Below are 26,970 nucleotides of genomic sequence, written 5' to 3' on the forward strand. Positions count from 1 at the left end.
GGTGTAATTTAATACACAGGTTACTAATTTTTTTAAAAAGACAAATTAATTAGAGATATTATAACTCAAACATTTTTCTTATTACATAAGCTGTGTGTTTTTAACATTGAAATGTTTTCTTTTGTTCCTTTAAAATATTTGACTACTCTTCTCCTTCCCATGAGCATTAGTTGGAGAGGAAGGAGCTTTCTTAATTTCTTCAAAGGTACAACTCAAGACAGAACACTGAGCAGCTGTGAGGCTGACAAGCGTCCAATAACAGAGCAAGGGCATCTTCAGCATCTACACTTCCTTGGAGAAGACTGTCATGGCTATCTTCATAGTGGAGGGCGCAGCGTGTGGATGAGTATCTAAGCTACTGGAGATAGGATCCCACTGGGGAATTAGTGGCTTTGTGTTGCTTGTTTAGTAGCAGGGTCTGTGCCACTTGTTTAGTAGCATATAATCTCTGCTTAAAGTGTAACCAGACTCTCCCCATCCCTGTAGTCCCCGCCTGGAGTGGGGGCAGACTCTCTCCATGCCAACAGCTGTCTAACACTGACGAATGCCGTTCTCAAGCTTTATACCTAGCATCTTAATTTTTCTATTAAAAGGTGGTGAAGCAAAGTTATGGATGATTATGTGTGTGTCCCCTGGGCTGAAGCACATGCTGAGACTCTATGAGGCCTAAAATTTCGGGCTCAAGCTCTTCAAGTTGAGAGAAGACCATCTAGAAAGAGACCTCCCAACTCCCAGATGGGAAGCCAGGGATGGGCCTGATGTGGGCACTGGCTCTTCAGTAAAATGTGCTTGTCGTCGCTTGAGTGTGTGTGTGTGAGAGAGAGAGAGTGTGTGTGTATGTGTGTGTGTGTGTGTGTGAGAGAGAGAGAGAGAGAGAGAGAGAGAGAGTGTGGGTGTATATCTGTGTGTGTGTCTGTGTGTGTGAGAGAGAGTGTGTGTGTGTGTGTGTCTGTGTGTGTGAGAGAGAGTGTGTGTGTGTGTCTGTGTCTCTCTGTGTGTGTGTGTGTGTGTGTGTGTGTGTGTGTGTGTGTTTCCAGCTCTATGTCCCAGACACATTAAAGCCTCATTCCCATCATTCCAACTGTGATGGTGGTGGAGGCTATAGGGTTAGCACAGACCATGGGAGACTTGCAAGAGTCGGCATGGTGCCAGGCCCGTGGCCACCAAAGACACATGTGTTGACAGTTCTAATCCTCTTTAGGGAGCTGATGTCCCAGGCTTAGCATAAGTGAAAAGAAGCCTCACATTCCTGAGAAAGGGTGATAACTCCCTCAGACTCCTCTCTGTAAAGATACAGCTCTGAGAAGTCAGACAAAAAAGAGGGTACTCTGTTTCACCTGTCTCAGAGTCCAGCCTGGGTCCATTCCAGCATGGATGCCAGGGGCAGCTCAGGCCGGCTTCACTGTGACAGGCCTGGAAGAGGTCCAACAGATCTCCATCTCTGCTGGTATTGTGTGCAGCTGTCGAGGCCGCATTATCAGGAAACAGTCTTGGCACCACGATGATGACTCCAGTTCTGGTTCTCAGATGGTCTGGGCTGTGTCTTATCTTTACCAGGCTGGCACTGAAGCCCAGATACACAACATGCAGACATGCGGCACGACTGCCTCTGGTTGACTGAGGCTTTGATCGTTCCTGCACCCTCTCACTCAGGATGATTTCTACAGGACTGGAATCAGTGGTGCTGAGCCTGAGACAAGAGGGGAATCTGGGGTGGGACTACCTGGATGAGGGACAGACAGGACTTCCAGAACATTCAGGGAGTCTCCCATATGACCAGGAATATGTTTCATGGCAGGGACAATAGAAGCTCTTAAAGGATAAGGCCTAGGGATTCTACTTAGGACCTCAAGTATCCTCATGGAGGAAACCAGGCTACAGCCAGCCATCACCAGAGGCTGATCCCTGTGTCCAACCAGTGGTACTGGCTTATACCATCAGTGGGATGCAGGGGGAGGGTAAGAGGAAGATAAGACTGGAGACAAGGCAGATCCCTGCTCCTGCATTGTCTCTAGGCCCAGATGGGCCCTGACCATGGCCAAGAGGAAGCCCCCAGCACTGGATCTGTGAAAAAGATCCATGTGTTAGCTTAGGACAGTGCACCATCCCTATATCAGCACTAAAGGCCAGACACTGACCACAGGGCAAGAAGGCAAAGCTTGGGTCTCTGCCATGGTGCCTTATGTCCAGAGCAGAGTCACCGTGTCTAGAGCAGCAACACACACACACACACACACACACACACACACACACGAGATTATGACTGTGTGTGTCTCCCACTTCTCCCAGTGTATGGCACAGGTGTGTTCCTCCACATCTTGAAAGTAAGCAGCATTCAAGGGGGTGGTCTGTGAACAGAGTGGCACATGTTCCAGAGACTTGGGGATGACCCTCGGCGAGGTGACAGAAGCTTAGATAGCCAGCAACTGTACCTAATGGGCTCTAAGCCAGAAAGGGCATAAACCCAAAATAGCAAGCCTGTCGGGGAGTCCGCATGCATGGATGTGCAGGGTAACGGCAGTTCCCGATGCCCTCTGGGGAAAGCGTGGCCTTGCTTACACTGCTGTGCCTTCCCTGTACCTCAGAGGCGGTCGGAGGGAAGGGGAATTGAGGTCTTCAGGAAAGGAGTCGCTTTGGGACATTGAGAGAGAGGAGCAGTTTTCCGAGAGGAGTCACAGCTGCTGGCTTTGGGGAGCATTTGGTTTGAATGGCAGGAAAATGCTTCTGGCTACCTATCCTGTTCCAGGGAGACGAGATGTGTGTTCTAGGAATGAATGCAAGTCTGTGTCCTGTGTGTGGATGAGGGGAGGAGTGTGACAATGTGACATGGGGTCTCTACCCTTCCTGGTGCCTGCAGGAGCCCAGGGTGAAAATGGCACATGGTAGATATGGATCGATAAACAACCATGAAGTCAGTCAAAAGTGATAATAAGCTACCGGATCATGGACAGATAATAGATGACAGGCCCATTGGTCCTGTAGTCTTTACAATATAGTTGTTACACTACAGATACTCTGATCAATAAATGGATCTGATCTAACTTCACATATCAAAACATTGTAGTTTCAGTTGGTAATCAATACATAAACAATGTGAACTGTTGGACACTTTGTGCTCTTTCTGTGAGGTCTTCTGCGTCAGTGTCACCTCATACCCACAGCACGCACACCCACAGCACTCACACCCACGGCAGTCACACCCACAGGCCTCAAACACCCAGAGCTCACACCCACAGCATTCACACCCACAGTGCCCACACCCACAGCTCTCATACACACAGAGCTCACACCCACAGCCCTCACACTCACAACATGCACACCCACAGTCCTCACACACAAAGAGCTCATATCCACAGCCCTCACAGCCCTCACACCCACAGCCCTCACACCCACAGTGCTCATGCCCACAGCCCTCACACACACAGAGCTCACACCCACAGCCCTCACAGCCCTCACCTCCACAGCCCTCACACACACAGAGCTCACACCCACAGCCCTAATGCCCACAGCGCTCACACCCACAGCACTTACACCCACAGCCCTCACACCCACAGCACTCACACCCACAGTGCTCAACCCACAGTCCTCACACCCACAGTGCTCACACCCACAGCCCTCACACCCATAGCCCTCACACTGACAGCTCTCACACCCACAGCACTCACACTGACAGCACTCACACACACACAGCCCTCATACCCACAGCCCTCACACCCACAGCACTCACACCCACAGTGCTCACACCCACAGTCCTCGCACCCATAGCCCTCACACTGACAGCGCTCACACCCACAGCACTCACACCCACAGCACTCACACTGACAGCACTCACACACCCACAGCCCTCACACCCACAGTGCTCACACCCAGAGGGCAGGTCCTCAACAGCCAGTGTTGAGTGAGAGGAGACGTGGATTGTAGGTCTGCTGCTCTGAAACCTTCCACCCCTCCTTGACCCGTGGGCTGTCACCATATGGACCAGCATGCCCCAGGCCCTAAACTTCCAATCCCTGGCTTAGTGTTCTTAACCTTGCACACATCTCCTCCCTTCCCATCGCCTCCCCAAAACTGTCCATGGCCTTTCCCAAGGCTGAGCTGTATCAGAGGAGCCATGCTGCCTTAAGTGGCCCCAGGATTGATCCTCTTGTAAAAGACAGAGATTTTATAAGTGAGCAGCTGCCCCACTGCCCACGGACACTCACATCCTACTCAGGGACTGTCTTCTTCCTCCTACCTTAGTGGAACTGTCTTAGGCCATGTCCACAGCCGCCCAGCCTGCCCACATGCTGGGCCTTGGAAGCCCAGAGGCCTGAAAGACAAAGGCCCCAGGTTCAGGGAATCACATTGGAACAAAGTCTGTTCCGCAGGCCTTGGACACTTTGTAACCTTGACCTCTTGTTTCTGCTTAGAGGCCTGAACCATTGGCCAACCTTACCCCTAGTGTGTGCTGGTGACTGCAGGAAGGGACCAAAGGGGCACAATTATGCCCAGCTTAGCAGGAAGGAGACTCTGGAATTGCATGGGTGTAAACACAAGAGTAGCTCAGGACAGAGACTTGGAGCCAAGGCTTAGGGTGTTGCAGGGACCCACACGGGGTTGAGCCGGTGAGGATCAAGGAAGAGCCTTTAGCCCACGGCCTCGCTCCTGGAATCTAGAAGCTGCCTCTGTATGTTGCTTGGGGCTTTGTGCAGACAAAAGGGTGAGGGGATTTGGTCGCATCTCCCTGAAAGCCAGCTGCTCCACATAGCATTTGAGGCCCCAAGATGACTATTTCATCTCCAACCTGATTTTGAGTCCTGAAACCTTTATAGATGGTCCCAGGGTTGTGTTCGTTTTGGAAGAAAGAATTAATAGGACAAAGGCTGTCTTTCTAAAGATAAATGAAGGCAGAATTAAACACAGAGACTCATCCTCTAGGACAGAGAGTCATGAGACTCAGAATGCCCATTTCTTCTGGTTTGCTGGGATGGAGATCAAATGGAGGATATACATGTGCAGGGCAAGGAGTGCCCCTGAGCTGCTTACCCGGCCTGACAGCACCCTTGTGATGGCAGCAGCTCCTAAGCAATGGCTTAATTTATGGTCCCTGTCTGTGCTGCCTGCTGGCCCTAGTTCATCACACCTCATATGACTAGACCACCCAGGTGCCTCCTGGTGTGGTAAATGTAGTTTGTTTCTAGAATGTTTCAAAGGTGCCTTTTCTCCACAGCTTGTTACTAGGGGCACAGACCACTTAAAGATTTTGAAATGGGAGTAGTGTGATTTGTAGGCTGGTTCTTTTGTGTCTTAACCCTGTACATCCACAATACCTTATGCTCTGGATTAGGGGCGGTTGACACATTGCCATCTCGGCACAATGTCTACACTCTGTTATCCATTCTGGAATGGAGGGAGCCAGACCTGCTAAGTTCCAGGAAGCCTGCTGCCCTACAGTGTGAGCCATAACACCTCCAGCTGATGAGCTTCTCTTACATCCCTGAGCTAAAGGCATCTCCATCACAAGACCTGGGAGTGGTCCCATTTCCTGTGGTCCCCTGGTGGCACTGATTTCCACACAGGTGATGGTATCAAGTGAAAAGGGAGAAGATCCCAGCGACACATGGCTATGGACGTCCCTGGCATGTTTTTGAAACTGCAATCATGTAGATGTTGTATAGGAACCCTGAAGCACCATGTGTGTTGGTGCTGGGATAGTTGTCCTGCCTGTCCCGAGCCACATGGTATTTATGTGGACACCTCTATGAGAGTCCAGGTCAGAGACATTCAGAAAGCAAAGGCACTCCCATCAGAAGTAGAAGGTGGAGCAGGGTTCTTGCTTCCTCCAGCTAAGGAGTCAGAACTTCTGTGTAGTCACTCTTCTCTGACAGCAGTATCACACAAACCACCATTTCCTGCACACCCCGTCGAGAGTTCCTCATCCCCGTACCCTGTGGGTACCATGGCCCATCAGCACACTTTTGGGCTCTAGTCCCAGTGAGTAGTGCAGAAATGTTCTGCGTGGCTGTAGCTGGCCAAGTGTGTTCCCACAGGGAGTCTCTTGCTGTGGACACCGAGCTGTACCTCAGCCTGACCCTGCAATAGGAGCAGCAGACCTCTGCATGAGAGGACTGTCAACAGACTGCTACATCTGCTCAGGGACCAGAGGGACGGTGAGTGGTCGCTTTCCTTCACCAACCCATGGAGGAATATAGGAAGGAGACCCTGGGACTCTGTCTGGGTCCCTCCTTATGCCCACACCTTGTCCCCATTGCACTCTCTTGGGCAGAAACATGGGGAGAGACTGGCCTTTAATTGTCATCTCAATTCCTTAAGGACCATGACCACAGTCTGCAGCTCTGCATAGCCTGGCAGCCAGAGAAACTTGGCAGAGTTCTCTATGCATCTGCACAGGACCAGAGGAAGGACAGAAATAGAATCTTTATGGGACCCAGGTGGCTTCTCAGGGTCAGCCAATGGTCTTGGCTCCTCCTTGTCTGTGAAGACACAGGGCACAGGTCCTGCCCTCCATGCACCCCTAGCTGCTGCACACACACTAAGGATGAGCTGAGCTGGCCTCTGCTGCTCCTGGGAGCATGGAAACCACAATCCCTGGGCCAAAGGGCCTTAGCAGTAGGCTCCTGCTTGCTACCAGAGTCCAGAAGACCCAGTTGAGTTCTAACTGCTCTATTTCCAAAGATGATGAAGAGCAGCTGTCACAGCAGGACAGGCTCTGGTGGGAAGGACGGCAAGGCATATCCAGGCCCAGAGATGGATGTACTGTGATGGTCCTGGGAAGTCTGTTCTTCACTGACATTCTTAGCCATATTACCCAGCACTTACTCAGCTCTGTCTGGAGTGCCTTGGTCCCCCAAGAGCCCTGTGATGATGAAGTCACTGCCACAGGCAAGGACCTAGTCCCCACCACGTTCCTGTCCACACTTGACTCCTGCTGGGAGCCATGTCAAAATGGGGACATGGTCTGCTTTCTTCCTTGGGAGAACTTGTGAACCCCAGGACCAGGTGACATGTTTGAGGCCAGACAAGGACAAGGAGGAGTAGAATGACCTTACCTGAGGTTTAGGGATAGAAACCCTACTGAGGGCAGAGACTACTCCTTGGGCTCTGTCACATTCTTCAGGGACATTGGGGTGAGGGAAAGGTATGGTGAAGCAGGCTGGACATGTCATCATGGTAGCCTTTGTGTACATGAATGTGGTGTGTGTGTGTGTGTGTGTGTGTTCCTATATATGCGCCTGCATGTGTACCTGGGTTGGTGTGGTCATGTCGTGACACCAGTCCCACCCTATGCAGGGCCCCACCGTTGGCACCGACCCCACTTAACATTAGGGTCTTTGTTCCCAACTGTTTTCGAATAGAAGAGAGTATGCCTCTCACTCAAGGCTAGTTAACCCCATTTTGGACCATGGGGAACACTGATCTTTTGGCATTGTAGCCCGAGCCAGCCTTGGGGACCTTCCTTCCTCCTTCAGTTCCAGACGATTCCATGTGACACTGTCTGGGGAACAGACCCCTCAGTTCATCCGGCACTTGTGTGTGAGGCATTTCCCACTCCACTTGTACTGGCTGAGCTCCAGATGCACAGAAGAAGGCCTAGATGAGGAGGAGCTGTGCCCCCCAACCCCGAGCAGCCAGCCAGACTTGAGCTCCACACTGATAAATGTTAGGAGGGTGTCCAGATATGGTCCTCACATCAGTGTGTCCACTCTTGGGCACAACAGCCAAGTATCTGTGACTAGCAGTGACATACAAGTCACTTCTTGTCTAAGGAAAGGGATGTCAAGAAAAGGAATGCTGAGGCTCCATGGGTAGAGAAACCACCCTATACCTTCCGAGAGCCCATGAACTGCACCTGCTTAGAGGCCCCTGGACCTTGATAAGGTGAGGAGAGGAGACCCCAAACAGCCCTATACCACTACCCCAGCAACACTGTCATGCCAGGTGGAAGCAGTCTTCACAGCCTGAGGAGGAGTAGAGTAGGGGTTCTCTCCCATTGCATCCAGGGGTCTCTTGTTTGCATAGCCAGTGGCAGGGTCTTGGGTGGAATTGAGACAAACTGCAAGGGAGGCCTTTGTGTTGGTTACAGTACTTATAAGCAAGACATGGGAGGAGGAGCCACAGACTTGTGATCTAGGAGAACCTGCAGTAGCCTGCTCTGGGTCCTTGGAGCCTAGGCTTGCTTTACAGTCATAGGGCTCCCTCTAATGTCCAATCCCATCATGGCACCTTCTCTGGAAGATAAGACAGGTCCATCCTGTTGGTGTGCTCCGACCTAGCTCTCAGGACACACTTCCCTTTAGGTTAACTAATGCTGTTTCCTCCGACCATCCCAGCATGCATCAGCTCCGTATCTAACCCTACTTTAGGATCCCTGATAATCTCTGATACTTTAGGGTTCTCCCAGGCTGGGGGATGTGGGCTTTTGCATGGCTTGGAAGCATCCTACATGAGACAGGCAGCCTCCATGCCTTGGCGTATGACCTCTTTGGGTCCCCCCTGGACCAAGGGATGCTGGCCAGCCCAGAATACTCTCTCCATTGTTGTCTTTTTGCACTTATGTCTTTGAGGAATGGCTCTGGATGTGGTCACCACACTCTACCCTGGACGCATCTGAGAGTTCAAGAACGGCCACCTTTCACTTAAGCAAACTTGTCCACAGACTGTGTGGGTCCCATCAGCTGAGAGCAGCCTCCACACTACAGTGATGCTCATCTTACACTTTTCAGCTATGAGGGACTGTAGGATCTGTCCTGAGGGCCCTACACATTCTGCAGGTAGGAGAGCCATGCAGGGGGCTTGCTATTTGGTCAGTTCTTCTGGGTATTGCCTTGAGCTGAGAGCCTTTGGGAGGGCACATGCTCCTGTATTAAATGAGCTGGCTCCACTCTGCCTGGACTGTGCTGGGACTGCCTCTCATGCTCTCTCCTCCCAGTCTCTATCTGTCCCTAATTCTCTGTGAGTCCAACATCAAGCCTAGTGGTCAATCAGCCTTCATGCCAGTCCAGGAACACAGAGCCCTCACTGTCCTCTGAATAGGTTTCACAGGGCCCCTGCTTTAGTCTCTTTGGTGTCCTATAGTGATAGAAACTCAAGTTTCTTAGGTCCCTAGGACTTGTTTTGCAGCCATTTTGAACAAGGTAGAGGTAAAGAAAGGTTGAAATAATGTCCTGCAGTTCTGCATGTTCACCACTGGAGGGCTGCACGCTGTTCTGTCCCTGCTGTGCCACTCAGCAAGCCCTCTCAGTCAGGCTCTGAGCCTGAAGCAGAGAACCACTGCTAAACCCAGTGCTCCCAAAATCTGGCTGCACCTCCAGGGATGCCTGCAGAGGATTCCCTAGGACCTTGAGGACCCAATTTGGGAATCTTAGGTGGTCAGGGTGCTGGAGCCAAAAGAGCTGTACGAGACATTACCTGGTATGTGACCTCTGTCCCTACATCCTGAGTAGCATGACCCACAGTCCTGCGAAGGTCTCTGGGTGGCTACTGAAAAGAGGTGGAGGAGGATATGGAGGGTGAAGAGGAGACGAGTAAGCGGGACCAAGGCAGGAGCACTGCCCAATCACTGCTGTGGGAGCACTGCCCATCCACTGCTGTGGGAGCACTGCCCATTCACTGCTGTGGGAGCACTGCCCATCCACTGCTGTGGGAGCACTGCCCATTCACTGCTGTGGGAGCACTGCCCATCCACTGCTGTGGGAGCACTGCCCATTCACTGCTGTGGGAGCACTGCCCATTCACTGCTGTGGGAGCTGCCCATTCACTGCTGTGGGAGCACTGCCCATCCACTGCTGTGGGAGCACTGTCCATCCACTGCTGTGGGAGAACTGCCCATCCACTGCTGTGGAACACTGCCCATACACTGCTGTGGGAGAACTGCCCATCCACTGCTGTGGAACACTGCCCATACACTGCTGTGGAACACTGCCCATACACTGCTGTGGGAGCACTGCCCATACACTGCTGTGGGCTGTCCTGTCCTGGGCTCTTTCCTGCTGTAACTCTGAAGTACAAAGCAAATAGGACTGTCTGAGATGAGGGCAGCTTCTGTTCTGAACTGTGAGAAGAAAAGACAGGTGCTCTCTGTGACATCCACCGGAGCACAGGGTCCCACATGTGCCTCCCTCACAAGTGATGCCATCTGCTCTGCAGAGTGGCTCCAGTCAGTGTCAGGAGAGGCGAGATTGCCTGTTTCTGAAAGCTGAGCTCTCCCCAACCACCCACAGACCCAGCAATTGTGCCTCCTCCGTGCCCATCTCTACTGGGGCCAGCGGCTCCCTCATGTCATTTCTTACTCCTGCCAGTCGGTTGTGTAATAGCCCATAGGATCTGGACTCAACTTCATTGGCCAAGGCCAGCTGCTCTTTACTTAGATAAGACTCTGAGAATGAGGCCACAGTTTTAGTGACACATTGCTTGTCCTTGAGTTTCCTTCAGTGTAGCCCTGAGTGACCATTGCAGCCTGTGGCCAGGGATTCAGATTAGCATTGGCCAGGTCAGGATCTTTGCTCCCTGGTCCTGTAGCTCACCTCCACTGTAGTTCCAAGTGTCCTGGCTGCTGCAGCTGCTCCAGGAACCACTAGATGTCTTCCCACAGAGGCTCACAGATCCTGTGGGCTCATCCACAGACATCTCAAGCTCTCCCTGCTGGGAGTTAGGCTTGATGCACCCTGCGTGGGAGCTGCCAGGGCTTTTGGGAAACAGTGAGAGGCAATGGAGGAGATGTTGTCTGCTTCTCTTCTTGTCCTCCTTGCCCAGGGAGGTTCTGCTGCAGGGTTCCAGCTCCAGCAGGTCACTGATGTAGCATTCCCGGTAGCTCTTCTTCTCTGAGGGGAAAGCAACACAAGACCTGCTGAGGGAGGAACGTGAAGTACCCTGCACTCCTTAACTGGTGATGGTCAGAGTCCTGCCAACCGAGAGATGCATCAGCGCCTGTGCGCATGGAGCAAAAGTCCACCCTTGTGGAATGAGCTCTGCATTCCCATGACAGCTGGGAACAATGAACGGACTTTGTCCCCAGCAGCCTCCTAGGACCCCCTTGGGATGGCTCTTCAGGCTGTGACACCTTGTCTCTTAGCTACAGAGCCATCCTGAGCAGCCCTGGTGGTCTATCACCCAGGAGAGGACCAGGTGAAAACAGAACCCATCAGTTCCTTCTGAGCATGTACAGTCGTGCAATATGCACCCGGCATCCCTGAGAGCCTGCCTTACAACATGGGTAAAGAGTTCTACTTGATTAAGCCTCACAAATATGTTCAGGCACACCTCTCTCTCTCTCTCTCTCTCTCTCTCTCTCTCTCTCTCTCTATGTGTGTGTGTGTGTGTGTGTGTGTATGTGTGTGTGTGTGTTTGTCTCTCTCTCTCTTTCTTACACACACACACACACATATACACACACACATGCATAGACAGTCCTGCACACATGAGCCCACACATGCACACACACATGCATGTACTACACACATATATGCACAGACACAGGCACACACTCCTGCTTGTGCACTGTGGTTTCAGTGTGCGGCAAGTCAGGTCCTTTCTCAGTGGGGTCTTTGAAAAGTTGAGAGAACAATGAGTCTTTAGGCAGCGTTAACGCTATCCCCTTGCAGACAAACTTGCTTCTTTGTCTGTTTGCAGTGCTAAGGATGTAAGGAAAATGACACTGTAGAATCATATGCATCTTGGAGGGATGGAAAGGTCACTCCCACCTTTCATCCCAACCCTCAGAGGGAGGAACAGGAGGTGATGACCACCAGTAATGATGACTTGTAATGGAAGGTGTGGTCTGGACGCCCAGCCAGCCCAGCCAGCCAACCCCAGGAGCAGGTCTCAAGAGTTGATGTGCTACATCCTCAGATCATAGAGAGGGTGCGTGGCCATCAGGAGGTGCCCAGACCCAGGTGGATCTAATACCCACTCTCTGCCTCCTCCAGCTGCTGTAGCCCCTGCAGCACAGGCTGCAAGCTGAGGTGGAGCTGGTGGGTGGTACTAAGCTGTTGCAGCAGGTAATGGGAGCGCCAGGCATGGCCCGTGTAGAACAGCAGCTTCTGTGTTGCCAGAAGCCCTTCTGGCTGGATTTCCAGCTTCTTCCCCTGGACAGACAGGAAGGACAACATAATTTTACACTCCAGAAAACTGTCCCAGAAGCAGGAGAGAGATTTCTTAATGCCAGTCTTAATGCCCAAACTCTGGCCTCTGCCCCACATTCCCAGTTTAGAGAACTGGTGTCCCTGTGGAAACAGGTCCCTGGTCACTATGAGTACCATCTGTCTGCAGCCTTAAGGCAGAAGAAACCTGGGCCAGCCCTCCTAGGTAGGACCCCTGCCTGTGGCTGTACACAGAATCGCATGCAGGATTTGCAGTGAACCCTAATCAGTGTGTGGAGCCAGCCTGCTCTCCAGTAGTGCTCACTCTCCTGTCTTAGGGAATCTGGAAGGGCGACAAAGGATAACAGATGCACCTCTAAGGTACCATGTTGGTTCTCCTTTTGTTGCTGAGTGGGACATTGGTAGCAGCCAGAGAGTTTAATACCATTATGGCTGTGTCACCAGACATGGCTGTGGGCTCTGAGAGATACCAGGGGTGTGGAGAAGCCACAGGGAGCTCTGGATGGCATTGGAGAGGATGAAGTTGTTGGGTCCTGGGTTCTGAGGACTCCTGAGCTTTATGGGATGCCTGGCACCTTCAGACACCCACCAGAAATGTCACCTTCGAAATACGTGACCAAGGGAAGTCACAGAGCAACTGTGGAATGTAGTCTTCCTCCTGAAAGACAGAGGTAATGTGAAATGCAGAAACCAGAGCATGGGGTGAGATCTGTGGCAACAGGAGACGGGAGAAAAAGAGAAGGAGTCCGTACTTGATAGATGGTTACTCCCTTCAGAGTGAGTCCCAGGAGAACAGTAGGGTGATCCTCCTTCTTTTCCTAGAAGAACACAGGTCAGAGGTTTAGGCTTTGGCCCTGGGGCAAGTGGAAGGAAGTCTTTCTAACAGGCTAGAGTCTCCACCATCCAAGAACTCTGTCTAAGCCTCTCTTGTTGCCCTACATATGCCCAGGGTACAAGTGTATGTGGTATGCTTCTGTATATATTTGAGTTCTGTGAACCTTGTAGACTAAAGATACATGCTTACTGTGCTCTGTGGGAGACTGTCACCTGGGAGCAGAGGCCATGCACTCAAACTTTGAATGTGGGACCGCCAGAGAGGCCAGCCATGACCTTCCAATCAATGTCAGACCAACCCAGTTACAGCAGAGGCTGGGCAAAGGTTTACCAGAATTCAGACACCAGAGAAACTCAGTGTGCCACCTCAGGACAGCCACCAGCTCACCACAGGCCATGCAGGCCCTAAGGACTGTCCTGCCTATCCTTGCCTGAAGTCTTAGTCATTTTGTCAGCCATGGGGGATAGAATCACCCTTGTCCTGGGTTCCTCCCATGCCGAATACCTTGGGGTCGACCTTGTACAGCCTGAAGAAGTGGACAGGAACATCCTCAAGTTGACAGGCATCTCTGATGAAACGTAGCACTGCCTCATGTGGAGTCAGACCCTGCTGCTCATGGTGGATGGCAGGCACATGCCTTAGGATGTAGTCAACTCCTCTCTTGCTGATAATCTGAGGACAGAGCCACCAGCTAGCTGTGACCCCACCCTGACCTTTCTCTGCATTGACCTCCCTCCCCGACCTTTGAAGTCAGGACCAACAGCGTAGCTGCAGACTATGTCCAGACTATATCTGCCTTAGCATCAGACCCGAAGGTGAGGATGTGGTTCCTTAATATTTTTGGTTCTGCTCCCCTCTCATGTCATGCAGGTGCACACAGGACCACAGAAGCAGCCCTCCTTCAAGGTCTGTGGAGCTCATTTCAGCCCCACAGCCCCTGTTCTTGGGGAAACTTGCCAGTGGGGCACTGTGTGAGTGTGGACTGAGGGAAGCTTTGAGAAAAGCTGCCTGGACTCCATGTGGCACTGGAGAGAGCTGTGCAGGCGGACATGAGGCCCAAGGCACAGAGGACAGTAAGGAGCATGAGTTGGGGACCAGTGAGGGAGAACACTGGCGGGGCCCGCAGTCCCCAGAGCCATTTGCTCTCCATGGCAGTCAGCTAGGCTTCTGCAAGGAGAATAACCTGTCACTCACCATCTCCCTTTCCAGGGTACAGGTGAGGAAACAGAGGCACAGAGAGCATAAGGTAGCTGGGTTTGTTCCTGTTTACAGAGGCTGGGTGGATAACACTCTGCAGCTGAGCAGACCAAGGTACTCAGAGGTGTCAAGCTCGCGGGGCTTATGCAGGAGCCAAAGTCATGGCCCACTCTGGCCATCATTCCTACACCACAGTGACAGCCTTTGCAGTATTTGTGTTGGGGGCTGGTAAGCACACTTGCATGTGAGTCGTTCTGTCTCTGTGCCATTGTCCCTCCCTAGATCCTCATGCTCCCCTTATTCATGGATTCCAGAGTTTGCTCTTGGTGAGAAGACATAGGGTGCCCCACCCCCACCCCAGACACACACATACACACGCACAAGGAAGGTGGCACACAGCCTTACCCACTGTGGGAAATAGGCGTGTGGCTTGAAGTACCTGCCCACATGGACTGACTCCTGGTGGTTGCCCAGGTCAGCCTGTAACCCACAGGCGGCCAGCAGAAAGTAGACCTCCTCTCTGTGCATGCACCTAGACCTCAGTACCTGTTCCTTCAGGTGGCAGTAGTACATGTATCGGGCTGTCTTGTCCCTGGAGGGCAGCAGGACAGAGAGGGTCAGGAAGAGTGACAAGACAGCTAGCACTGCACCCTCATCCATCCTAGGCCTGGCGTTCTGGTCCACAGGCCTCTGAGCTCTCTTGGTGGCCACTCCCTAGTCTGTCCATATGCATGGCATCTCATATCACAGGGACCTTAGTGACACATGGATGAAGTCAGGCGCCTATAGCAACACAAGGGCTGTCCCTGTGGATAGGGCCTTCTAGCAGCTGAGATCTCAGGAACAATTGGTGTCATTTGAGAGATCTCCTGAATAGGAAACTTGGAAGTCTCAGGCACAGGGCCACAGACTTGTCTCCCAGTCAGACAGTCTACCTATGCTATGTCATCAGCTAGCCAAAAGCAATGAATCCCTCCTGAGAACCTCTCCCAGATCTTTTAGTATAGCCACCTGACTGGTCACCAGTTCAGGAAACCATGTCCACTAGCCTACATCTGTTTTTACCTGCTGATATGTCTCTAGAACTTTCCACATAGTTAAACATCCTTACTCTATAGAACGTTCTTCACTTATTCCCAGAAGCCCACATTCTCTAGAGCCTTCTATAGTCACCTATCTCTGACTCCAGAAACTTCTATATCCTCATCCACATTTTCTGGGTATCAGCACCAGACTGGCACTTGACATATAGCATCCTAAGGACACTGACACCCTGCTGACACCTCCACTGTGCTGTGCTTGGAGAGCATCCAGTTCTTTGTTAGTTCCAAAAGAGCTCACTGTGTGTCAGGCTCCTAGGCAGCCCACCACTGTCAGCAGATCTACCTTCGGAGAGCAACCAACCTGTTCTCTGTTCAACCTCGCCCCTCCCCCACCCTCCCCACCCAATAGCAGACAATAACTTAGCATGCCCAGAAGGAAGCCCAGTTCCAGTTTAAAGCTGAACTCTGAGGCTCATCTACAGCCACCAGGTGTAGATGCCTGCCTGGGTTTGAAAATATCACAACTTTATCATAGGACCTTTCCTTTTCAGAGCACACCGGAAGGCGTTTCACCCTCGGTGTCTCTGACACCAGTGTAGTTACCTTATCAGCCTCCCGTTTTCCACGTAAAACTGCACTCTGAAGAAGACGATAAAGGGCGCCCTGGGTCTCTTTTCCTCCTGCAAGATAAAAGAGTGAAGAAAAAGGCAGGAGCATGGAGGTGAGGCTCCGTGAGGCGTTAGAGCTGGGGAGCTTCTGCAGGCCTGCCTGGGGAACCCCACACTCAGGCCTCAGTTGTTGTGTACTATTTTTGAAAAATAATACAAATAATTATAATTATATTATTTTATCTTGTTTTTCGTCTAAGGGGAAAAAGTAAGGTGGAATGTTGTCAGATTTAGAACATCAAATTTTGAAAGCATCAAATAGAGATCTTGGGGGTGGGGACTCACCCACCTTCACTCTTAGGCCTTGGGGCAGTGCATGTATGGAAGAGGACAACCTGACAAACAGGTGACCGGTGACAAAGTGGGAGCCTGACCATGAACCTGTCCATCCCAAACCCAAGGGAAGTCTTCTGGGAGTGACAGCCACGGCTGCCTGGCTCTTTCCGCAGTCCCAGACTTACTTTGTGTCTGTCTGTCTTCCAGTCCTTCGAAAAGTACTTGCTGAGCTTTTGTTTCAAGTCCATGAACACATACTCATTATCTAGAAAAGGAAGACCCAGGTCAGAGAAGATACCTTAATTTTTCCAAGAGCCAGAGCAATTCCATCTGATGACAGAGAGCACTGCTTCAGCTGGTGTGTACGGCTGCCTCTGCAGAGGTTAGGCACACACACACACACACACACACACACACAGAGACACACACACAGACACACACACACACACAGACACACACGGACACCCACAAACAGACACACACACACAGAGACACACACACAGACACAGAGACACACACAGAGACACACACACAGGCACACACACACACACACACTGCAGGTAAGACACTGTCATCTCAGACTGTTGCTGTGGCAACTGTCTTCCCAGCATAGAGCCACCACAGGCTGCTCTTCACTGTGGGTATAGCATGCTGACAGTGTCTGCAGACCTAAGTTGTAGTCTTGGGCCCTGGACTAACCACGCAGACAGCGCTTCCTGTAACCTGTCCCCAAACTGACTACTGTCCGTGACACACTCCACCCTGGCTAGCAGGGCTGTAGGCTATCTGGGCACTGTGCCTTGGCACAGAGCAAAGGCCTACTGACTGGGTAAAGTGTCTAGATCTCTTCTATTCTCCTCAGCTTCCATACTTAGTGAAAATGGAAGCCCAGCCCAAGGCCAGTTCCAAGTAGATGAAGAAGCGGACATAAGACTGACGTTGGAAGTTCCAAGTGCTACAAACTAGGGACAGGTTGAAGGGCGCCAGCTCTGCGTCTGTCTCCTGCTCACTCTGTCTCAACCCCTCATGAAATTGGAGGGCAAGCTCACACCTCTCTTGTGTGTTTATGTACTTGTGGGCATGTGTGTGTGCATGAGTGTGTGTGTGTATGTGCATGTGTGTGTGTGCATGCACTTGGGCATGTGTGTGTGCACTTGTGCATGTGTATGTGTGTACGCGCACGCGTGCGCGCATGCACGCATGCATACGTGTGTGTGTGTGTGTGTGTGCATGTGTGTGTGTGTGTGTGTGTGTGTGTGTGTTTCAAGGCAGGGTTTCATAGCTCAGGGTGGTCTGCAGCTAACCATGAATCCCAGGACGACTCCAGGTGCTGGGTACTCCAGGTCTCAAGACCCTTCTGCTTGATCCTCTCAGGTGCTGGGGTCACACACCTGGACTAGCATGCCTGTCACTCTTTGCTTTTTGCCACTCCTTTTGGTCTCCAAAAGGTGAAACTGTAGGTTATAAAATAACTATGTCAGGAACCGAAGGTCATGCTAAGTGTCTAGGTCTCCGTAAGAAGGGCTCTGGGCGCACATCAGAAGGATGTGCATCCATTCCAAGCTCGTTGGAAGGACTGGCACGCTGGGCGCAGATGACAGCCTTCAGGTGCCCAGGTGAGCTCTGAGCCTGTCACCCGTGCTCAGAGAGAATCCTTGATTCCCTGTGGCAGAAGGGAACCCTGGCCCCTTTCCCTGCTTGTATCCTGCCCGCTGGTTCTGAGTTGTTGAGACCTCTGGGGTGGAGGAAGATGTGTGGTAAAGCTGGTGGGAGGAATCGAACCCCTTCCCAGGAGGAGTGTCCCCACACAGGGAGATAGCACTGTCTGAGCAAACGTATTCTCAGATTCAGCAAGCCCCATGGTGTGCTGGCTGGCTTCCTCAGCTGGGATCGTTCTACTCCAGAATCCTCTGCCTTTCAGGCTCATGCAAGCCCGTCACTGGAGTACACCTGACCTTGCTGCTGCCTATGGTCTCACTGTGACCTCTCCCCGATTATCCATTTCCTAGGTGTGGCTGCCCAGCTGCCAAAGTCCTAATGAGTGGACAGCTCCTCCTTGTCTGTATGCTGAACCTCAGCTAAGAAGACAAAGGTCACAGAACACATGGCTTGGGCTTGGTCATACCACGGGTTTTGGTCTTGCATGTTAGAGACCAGTTACATGAGCTGGGCACCACATGATCCCAGAAGACTAATTCACCCATGGCTTTAAAGCGAGTATGTCTATGTGTTAATGTGTGGACATGCACTATGTGTAAGTTATATAATGGCAGTTATGGACATGTATTTGAACATGTAAATGCACATGAAGGAGCATGTAAGGGAATACGTGGTTTAACTGTACATATATGAGAATATATATCATGGGATATACATACAGTGAGTGGTAGATGTTTGTGTTATGTGTGTGGCCTATATTCATGTACACATGTGTGGTGTGTGATTGTGTGTGTGTGTAGGTACATACACATGTACTCTGTACTTGTGTGAGTAGTATGATCATTCTGTAGTGCATTCGTACCAGTGTGTGTGCATGTGTACAAGCATGTGTGCGTGTGTGCACAGATAACGCAGCTGCCTATTAGCCTCATTAGTTCAGCTGTGGGCAGGGTCTGTGACAAGATACATCTAAACTTCAAGGACTTACATTCCTCACCCTTGGGAAGTCTATGTTGGAGATGCCAAGCGATGCTTACCCCTGAGCACACTGAGGCCAAAGAAGTGAGCTTCTTTCATGCATGCCATGTCACACACCTGCTGAAAGAGCTCTTGTCCTGAGGCTGTGACCTGAGATCGAGGAAAAACGTTAGCCATATGCTGACTTTCCCCATAAGACTCCTGGATGGGCAGAGACACTAGGTCAGGAAGGGAGCAGTGTTACCTGCTCAGGTAGGGGCTGGAGACACGGATCAGGACCTAGGCAGCCAGTTTGTTTCCAAAGCACAAATTGAAACATTGCTCCCCCCAAAATAACAGCCCTGGCAGTGCAAAGGATGTGTGCCAACACAGAGAGAATATGCCCTCTTTCCTGAGGTACTTCTTGTGGCCGAGGAGATTTCCCTACACAGCTAGATTTGATTTTTTAAAAAAAACAAAATCTCCATTAGATAGTGTCTGGAGAGACCCCAGATGGTGGGCAGAGAGCAGCAGGTAGCAGGCATCCATCTTGGTAATCTATAGTCACCTTCTGCAGGGTCAGTACATCCCTCAGTACTTAGTCAGTGCTTGTCCCCAGATGTTAGAGGGAACCCTGCAGCACTAGTGATCTCAGCCTTTTCTGGCTCCCAGGTAGAAGTGAGGGGTCCTTACTGCAGCTAGCAAGCCCCTGTCTCAGGCATGGCCTGGATCACACAGGAAGATCCAATGTTAAGAGTGAAGGTAGGGCAGAAATGTGTGGCCTGGGAAAGGGTGTGCCCCATGACAGTTGCATTGTTGTTGATGGGACATTGAAGAAGATGACTGAGAGCGAAGAACAAGAAGAGAGACGCTGGAGATCTGTCAGAGTCCAGGGTGTGTGAGGGGCAAAGGCCAGAGGATGAGAGGAGTCCTCTAGGAAAGCCGAGTTCTCTCATCTACAGTCGATCTCTGAGTAATGGGGACACAATGCACTCTTCTAGAGGTCACGCAGGTCCCACATAGCAAACCCAGCCCATGTTCTCTAACTCATCTACAGTCACTCTCTGGATAACGGGAGGCACATGGCACTTCTTAGATATCATGCAGGTCCCACATAGAAAATGTGGCCCATAGAAGCTCCAGACACCACACGGGACAGGGAAGCCCATGACTGAGAAGGAACCAAGCAACCCAGGATCCTCTTGGAATCAGGGAAGCCAAGATTTAAGGTGACTTGTAGAGTTGGCGCTTACAATGCTGCATGGTGTATTTCACAGCCAAAGGGAGGCCACATGTCCACCCTGCACCTGGATCTTCCTATATACAATTCCTGCTGTCACCTATCCCTGCCCTCCCCAGGTGCCCTCCCTGTCCCGCTGGTTGAAGAACCCTGGCTGTCACTCTGCCTACCTGCACCGACAGCCGCAGTTGTTCCCAGGTAGGCAGTAGCACCAGGACGTCCCTGAGCTCTGAGTTCATCTCAGGGTCCTGGTTGTTGTTTCTGCTGTCCACCACACAAGGGCTCTCCCTAAGCCAGGCTTTGTCTACTGCCTCGTGAAGAAGACAGTGAATGAAGACTGCACAGTCCTGAGCCTCCCACTCAGGGGGTGTCTCTATGTTAATTCTATCATGTCCTCCCTGGTTATCAGTGCAGGGGAGGAGTTGCGCTATCTGTGCTGGCCTTATCCAGACAGTGGCTGGGAAAGACCAGGAACTCAGTAGCTAAGCAGGGAGCAAGGGTCAGGGCCATAGTGCTGGGTGTATAGAGTCTGCTAGAATACCAGCAAGCAATGCTACCACTCTCAGGCAGGATGCAAGACCGGGAGCACTGTGTGCCCTGACAAGAAGAGATTGGACCTTGACTCCCATGAAATGGTACTACAGACCTGTTGCATTCTCAGCTTTGGGAAGGTGATCCTCATTAAGAACCCACCACTTGGCTGCCTCTGCCAATGAGCTCTCTCTTCTAGGGATGAACCCTGCAGGAATATTGATATGCCTTCTATGAATTTTAATATTCACTTAAATCATTTTCATAATCAGTTATCAGTACGGTATCTGGCTCCAGAACTAGTCAGTCAGCAATTCTCACAGGGACAAGGAAGCCAGGGGGGTTAGGTTGTTGTTGTTGTTGTTGTTGTTGTTGTTGTTGTTCTTCTTCTTCTTCTTCTTCTTCTTCTTCTTCTTCTTCTTCTTCTTCTTCATCTTCCTCCTCCTCCTCCTCCTCCTCCTCCTCCTCCTCCTCCTCCTCCTCCTCCTCCTCCTCCTCCTCCTCCTCCTTTTCCTCCTCCTCCAACTTCTTCTTCTTGCTGCTGCTGGTTCTGATGTCGTTTTTTTGTTGCTGCTTCTACTATTGCTGTTGCTGTTGCTGTTGTAGCTTCTTCTGCCATGTTTTTTTCCTGGGCCAAGTGTTAAAAATCTCCTCCTGTTGATACTCAGGTTGTGACAGAATTCCCAGAGGACATTGTGAAAGAGACAAGATAAATAATTCTAGACAAAAGAAATAATAAGGTAGAATTCTTAGAATACAACTTGGGGCTTTTACCTGCCTTAGTATTATATGTCTTTTTTTCCAACTTCCCAGTCAAGATCTTTGAAAGAAATCATTTAGGAATGTTTCCTATAAAAATCTATGCATCCCTACGTCTTAGGAACAAAAGGATAATCAGTATGCAAAAACTATGCATGCATGGAGGAGTGTGACCATCATCAAAACCCAGCAAACTATGCTGTTGATACTTATTCAATAACATTGCTGGTTATTAGTTTTGAGGCTTACTGGAATGTGATGTTACTTTTGAAAATGTGAGAATCTGTTCTTCAGCTCTTATAATCATAAGATGGGTACATGTGCCAGGACCAGTAGCATCTGAAAGAGTCCTTAAACCCATAGCCCTCTAGTCCTCACACTGTGGGAGATATTGTCTTAGGGAAAATAATCCAGATGAAGGAATGGGGTCAGCAAGACAACTCTGTAGGGTGGAGTAGAAATCATTGATATTGAGTCCCTCCAGGGAAGAGGAGAAAGCCAGAATAGGGAGAAGTCTTCGGTTTGGGGAAGAATTGCAAAGGATTTAGAGAAGGTACGAAGGTAAAAATTGTGGGGAAAATGGAAACCTAGGACAGAAGAGTTCAGGGGCACCAAAAGTTAAGCAACACAGTGCTGGTTGAGCATTTGCCCAGGTTTGACTTTGGTACTAAGGCCAAAGTCGATTATTCTAATTTTCCATTGTTACCTATCATGATGTTATCAGGTTTCAGGTCCCCGTGTACTATACCATGCCCATGGCAGTAACACACTGCAGTTATCACTTGCTTAAATATTTTCCAGGCCTCATCCTCCTCTATGTGGTCATAATTTTGATGTATTGGTAAAGATGCTGTCCTTCAACCACCTCCATGATGAGGTATACACTTGTTTTGGTCTCAATCACACTTGTAGAAGTGAGATGATGTTGGGATGGTTGAGCGTTCTCATTGTATTGGCCTCCATGATGGCTGACTGGAACCACTGCTTGCCCTTTTCAAGAACTTTGATGGCCACAGGTGTGCCTGTGAGCCGGTGGTGGGCCAGGAGGACCTTGGCGTTGGTCCCTTGCCCGATGGTCCTCAAGACATTGTATTGGAGTGGAAGTCTCCCTCCTCAGAGATATGGGGCTGGGGGCTGGATGGTGGTAACTCCTCCTCACTATGTGTAGGTATTGAATCACTACTAATGCTATCTAAAAATAACATAAAAAGAATAGAATCAATATAATAAAAAAGATGTAGGAAAACAGAAAACAAAATTAGTACACATGCTACCTAAAAATAAACAAAGAAAATGTGCTTGACATAAAGTTAAAGGCTAGAAAAAATGGTAGCTTTTAGCTTTTATTTTAGAAAAATGGAGTAAAAATTATGAAAAAGATATGTGGGAAAAAGCTAAAGCCAAAAAATCTTAAATGAAACCCAACCAGATAACCAACCCCAAAGTAGAAAGCCAAGAGTACACACATACTAAATACAGATGATGAAATTAAAAAGCATAATCACAAGACAGTGGAATTGGGAGGGCTACAGCTGATCAATACTATGATTGGATGTAGAGTGAAGAAAAAAAAACATATGAAATAAATGAGAGGAGAAAGAATTAGTAAAAGACAAAACAAAGCACTTCAGAGAAATTCCATTTTGCTTTAGGACCTATGTGAATGACTATTCACAATGAAACCACACCTCCCCTGAGCAAAACATTGAAAATTAGAATTAAGCAACCATAAACAATAAGATAGTAAAATATCAGAGACTATTAAACCTATAACCAAGGCCAAAAAGCCATAGAGTCTGGACTCAACTTCAGTGGCCAAGGCTAGCTGCTTTTTACCAGCACAAGACTCTGAGAACAAGGCCACACACAGTTTTGATGGCCCATTCTTTGTCCTTGAGTGGCCTTCAGTGTAGCCCCGAGTGACCATTGCAGCCTGAGCCCAGGGATTCAGATTAGCATTGGCCAGGTCAGGGTCTTTGCTCCCTGGTCCTGTAGCTCACCTCCACTGTAGTTCCATGTGTCCTGGCTGCTGCAGCTGCTCCAGGAACCACTAGATGTCTTCCCACAGAGGCTCACAGATCCTGTGGGCTCATCCACAGACATCTCAAGCCCTCCCTGCAGGAAAAGCCAAAGTGTCTTGAAAGGCAAATATGCATTAATTATAAGCCAATGACAACATGTCATGAATAAATCACTAAACAATAATAATGTAAAAATAGGAAACCAAAATATATTGAAAATAGATAGACTGAAGCAGCCTGAAATGCATTAGGAAATAATCATAACAATAAAATATCATGTGAGAAAATAAATCCTAGGGAAAACAAAGTAGCCATGCAAATAAAGCATAAATAAAAATCAAAAGAGCAACACTAAGGAGACACACAGCCAGTGGCCTTGCAAATATGTGGCCTAATCTATCTCTTGGACTCATTCCAAAGTCAATCAATCAATCAATCAATCAATCAATCAATAAACAGCAAGCTCTCTACATATGCCTTTAATCTGCGAGTATGTGGTGGTCATATCAAATCCCTGGAAGCTTCTGGTCAACCAGCCCCAGATTCTTGGCCAGCTTCAGACCACTGAGTGAGTCTGTCTCAAAAATAATGTTGATGGCCTACCTTAGGTACAGCAGCCGGGCTGACTTCTCTCCTGTACACTCTCTTGCACCAAGGTACAAGCAATACAGATGCAAGAGACAAAGGGGTATGTGCACAGGCAGGTGCACAGACACAGACGCAGACACAGACACAGACACAGATGCAGACGCAGACACAGACAGACACAGAACCAAACACAGACACAGACACAGACACAAACAAAAAGGCACACACACAGGCAAAAATATACACACAAATACAGAAAAGTGAACTTACACACACACACAGACACAGACACAAACACAAAAGCACACACACTCACAAAAATACACACACAAATACAGAAAAGTGAACTTACACACACGCAGAGACACAGACACAGAAACAATCACAAAAACCACACACACAAATACAGCAAAGTAAACTTACACACACACACACACAAACAAACACATATACAAAAGCACACATGAATACAAACTCCTACACAAACTCAGAATTACACTACACACATTCACATAGGAACAGGTAGCACATGCTTACACACAGGCAAACCTGCAAACACATACTGCATGTTTGAATGTTTGCTGAACCTCCTGCTTTAAAACCATCATGTCTACCCTGTGTGTCACCTTTCCTTTGAATTCTGACTGATTAGCCTCAAGTTGATGCTGCAGTTTAACTTTTAAGACAAAGCTGTGTTTCAAACTGAGACATCAGGAGAGACACTGTTCTCATATTTCCTCAGAAAGGCTCTAGGTTCTCATCAAACACCTGAGACAGGGCTGCAGGAATAGGCAGAGAACTTCCCTCCCAAGGTGTGGACTTGAGTTTGAATCCACAGTACCCACATCAAAGATGGATGCAGCAGCAAAGTCTGTAAGCCCAGCATCCCTGGGTGGTGGGGGATGGGAGTAGGAAACGGGTGGCAGGTGTGGGCAGGTGTCAGAGGATGGCCTCTGACAGGACATAAGTGTAGGAGTATACATGTACACCTGACACATGATGGGGTAAGACGCACATGGAAACACCCTCTCCCCCAGCGAGGTCGGCATGATCCATGGAAAACAAAGTCCATACTGAGTGTAGGGCTCACATTAGACACTGAGGTCCAAAGGTGGACCAGGCATGTGTGAGGACCAGGTGCTCTGTGCTCCCTGGGACCAGGTGCACTGTGCTCCCTGGGACCAGGTGCTCTGTGTTCCCTGGGACCAGGTGCTCTGTGCTCCCTGGGACCAGGTGCTCTGTGCTCCCTGGGATCAGGTGCTTTGTGCTCCCTGGGATCAGGTGCTCTGTGCTCCCTGGGACCAGAAGGAACAGTGGCTATGCTGACACAGATGAAATAGACTCTGAACCACAGACTGTGATAGTCAGGTTACAGCACAAAGGCTGCTCTTTATTCCTGAGGACCCAGTGCACCCAGAAGCTAACTATTGAGTGCTGATTGGCTCACGCTCTGAAAGGGCCTCTGCTTTACAAAGTGCTGCGGGCAGTGCAGTGCATAGTGCTTTCTTTTTGAAGATTTCTTCTGGGGTTTTGAGTCCTCTGTAGAGGAACCTCATCTCTGCAGACACTAAAGTTGGAGGAAAGCTCCTTGTCTGTGGAGTTCATTTCCAGACCTGAGAGAGTAGGAAAGTAAAGAAACCTGACACCACTGGTCACTGTGGCTCAGCCTCTGACTTTGCAGTTGAACTCAGGAACCCTGGAGTCCTCCCTAGCCAGAGTCAGTGATCTCAAGTTCAAGTCCCTGCTTCCTGGTCTGTAATGTCAATCTCAGGACAGTTTCAGGCCAGCGGAGCTGTGAACACCATTTAGGCCTTGCTGTATGCGTTTGAGGGGGACTGTTGTTATGCAGAGGAATCAGGAGCTACAAGGTCATGTACTATAGGACTGGGCTAGGGCTGGAATCCAAATCCCCTTCTCCCTTGATGCCAAGGGACACTGATCTTTAGCTAACTCCAGACTCTCTGATCTTCCAGCTCTGCAGGCTCTGCGATGCACTAGCTTTCCCAGTACCCCATTTCTCAGGAAGACTTTGTGTTATAGGATCTTAGACAACTCAGCTCTCATTGATAAAGGAAAGGATTGTCCCTTAAGCACCAGACAGGAGCAATATCTATATCTGTATCTGCATCTGCATCTACATCTACATCTACATCTACATCTACATCTATATCTATCTATCTATCTCTATATATACACACACACACATATAGACAAGCAGATTATACATATATACATTTGGTGGATGTTACTGAGCCCATGAGGCCACATTTTATTTCTTCTTTCAGCATTTTTATACCTACTGAAACAAAGTTCCTTTACAAAATTACCTCATATATAAGATGTTCCACAAATGGGGAGTTATATTAGGATGTTGACGCTGAGTTCAGAGCAGTGTTTCATTCTATAAACTCATTACAAATTCAAAGCAACAGTGTCACTTGGTCTTACTATGTCATAGCACAGAGCCCTGGCCTCATCCTGGCACCTGACCTAGCATTAATGTTTACTTGATCACAAATTTATCCTAAGCCTATTTATCTTTTTAGCGTAATTGTGAAAGCTCACTGTATCCCTTATTGTGCAGCCTCTACTTCCTGTTCTATGAGCAGGGAGCACATTCTATTCCTCATTGTCACCTTATTACATCCTTCTAGTTAAACCACTAAAACCACCTTTTAAGTTTTTTCTTCCTCAAACTATTTGGATCAAACCAGGAATTCCACAAAATCATTAACTCATCTACATAGCATTAATTCATGAAAATTCATCTTTATGGTGCTCTGTAGGAAATTTGTTCAAAAAGGTGGCCTGATGCCCAGGAATCATTACATTAGACTCTGTAATACTGAGAGGAAAAGACATACCAGCCGTGGGAAGCAATCCTGGGGCAGAGTCATTGCCTCTCAGAGTTCACCCATTGCAGGCTGTGCAAAATGGTGGAACATGGCAAGGACAGTCACCTGCTACCTTTGGCCTCCCCTATGAGGTTTCTGACATGGGTATTGTAGTCTAGGTTGCCAGCTGTGGTTTTATAGAGGCTGTAAGACATCTGTCCAGGCCCTTCTAGATTTACTGTATCTGTTGGAAGTTGGGTGTAA

General features: G+C 49.5%; 1 protein-coding gene across 1 annotated transcript in view; it reads right to left on the reverse strand.

Moving 5' to 3' along the window:
* The window catches only part of Frmd1 (FERM domain containing 1), a 38,826-nt gene extending 18,614 nt beyond the window's left edge, over nucleotides 1–20,212 (reverse strand). The window contains exons 1-9 of the mRNA XM_052169523.1: nucleotides 20,144–20,212; nucleotides 18,814–18,904; nucleotides 16,303–16,382; nucleotides 15,777–15,853; nucleotides 14,536–14,722; nucleotides 13,450–13,605; nucleotides 12,851–12,916; nucleotides 11,909–12,083; nucleotides 10,600–10,820 (exon numbers count right to left, since the gene is read on the reverse strand). Coding sequence (XP_052025483.1) covers nucleotides 10,600–10,820; nucleotides 11,909–12,083; nucleotides 12,851–12,916; nucleotides 13,450–13,605; nucleotides 14,536–14,722; nucleotides 15,777–15,853; nucleotides 16,303–16,382; nucleotides 18,814–18,904; nucleotides 20,144–20,212 — 1,122 coding nt within the window. The remainder of the gene's footprint in view (nucleotides 1–10,599; nucleotides 10,821–11,908; nucleotides 12,084–12,850; nucleotides 12,917–13,449; nucleotides 13,606–14,535; nucleotides 14,723–15,776; nucleotides 15,854–16,302; nucleotides 16,383–18,813; nucleotides 18,905–20,143) is intronic.
* Nucleotides 20,213–26,970: the final 6,758 nt, after the last annotated feature.

This window comes from Apodemus sylvaticus, chromosome 23, assembly GCF_947179515.1.
Source record: "Apodemus sylvaticus chromosome 23, mApoSyl1.1, whole genome shotgun sequence".
In the NCBI taxonomy this organism is placed as follows: domain Eukaryota; kingdom Metazoa; phylum Chordata; class Mammalia; order Rodentia; family Muridae; genus Apodemus; species Apodemus sylvaticus.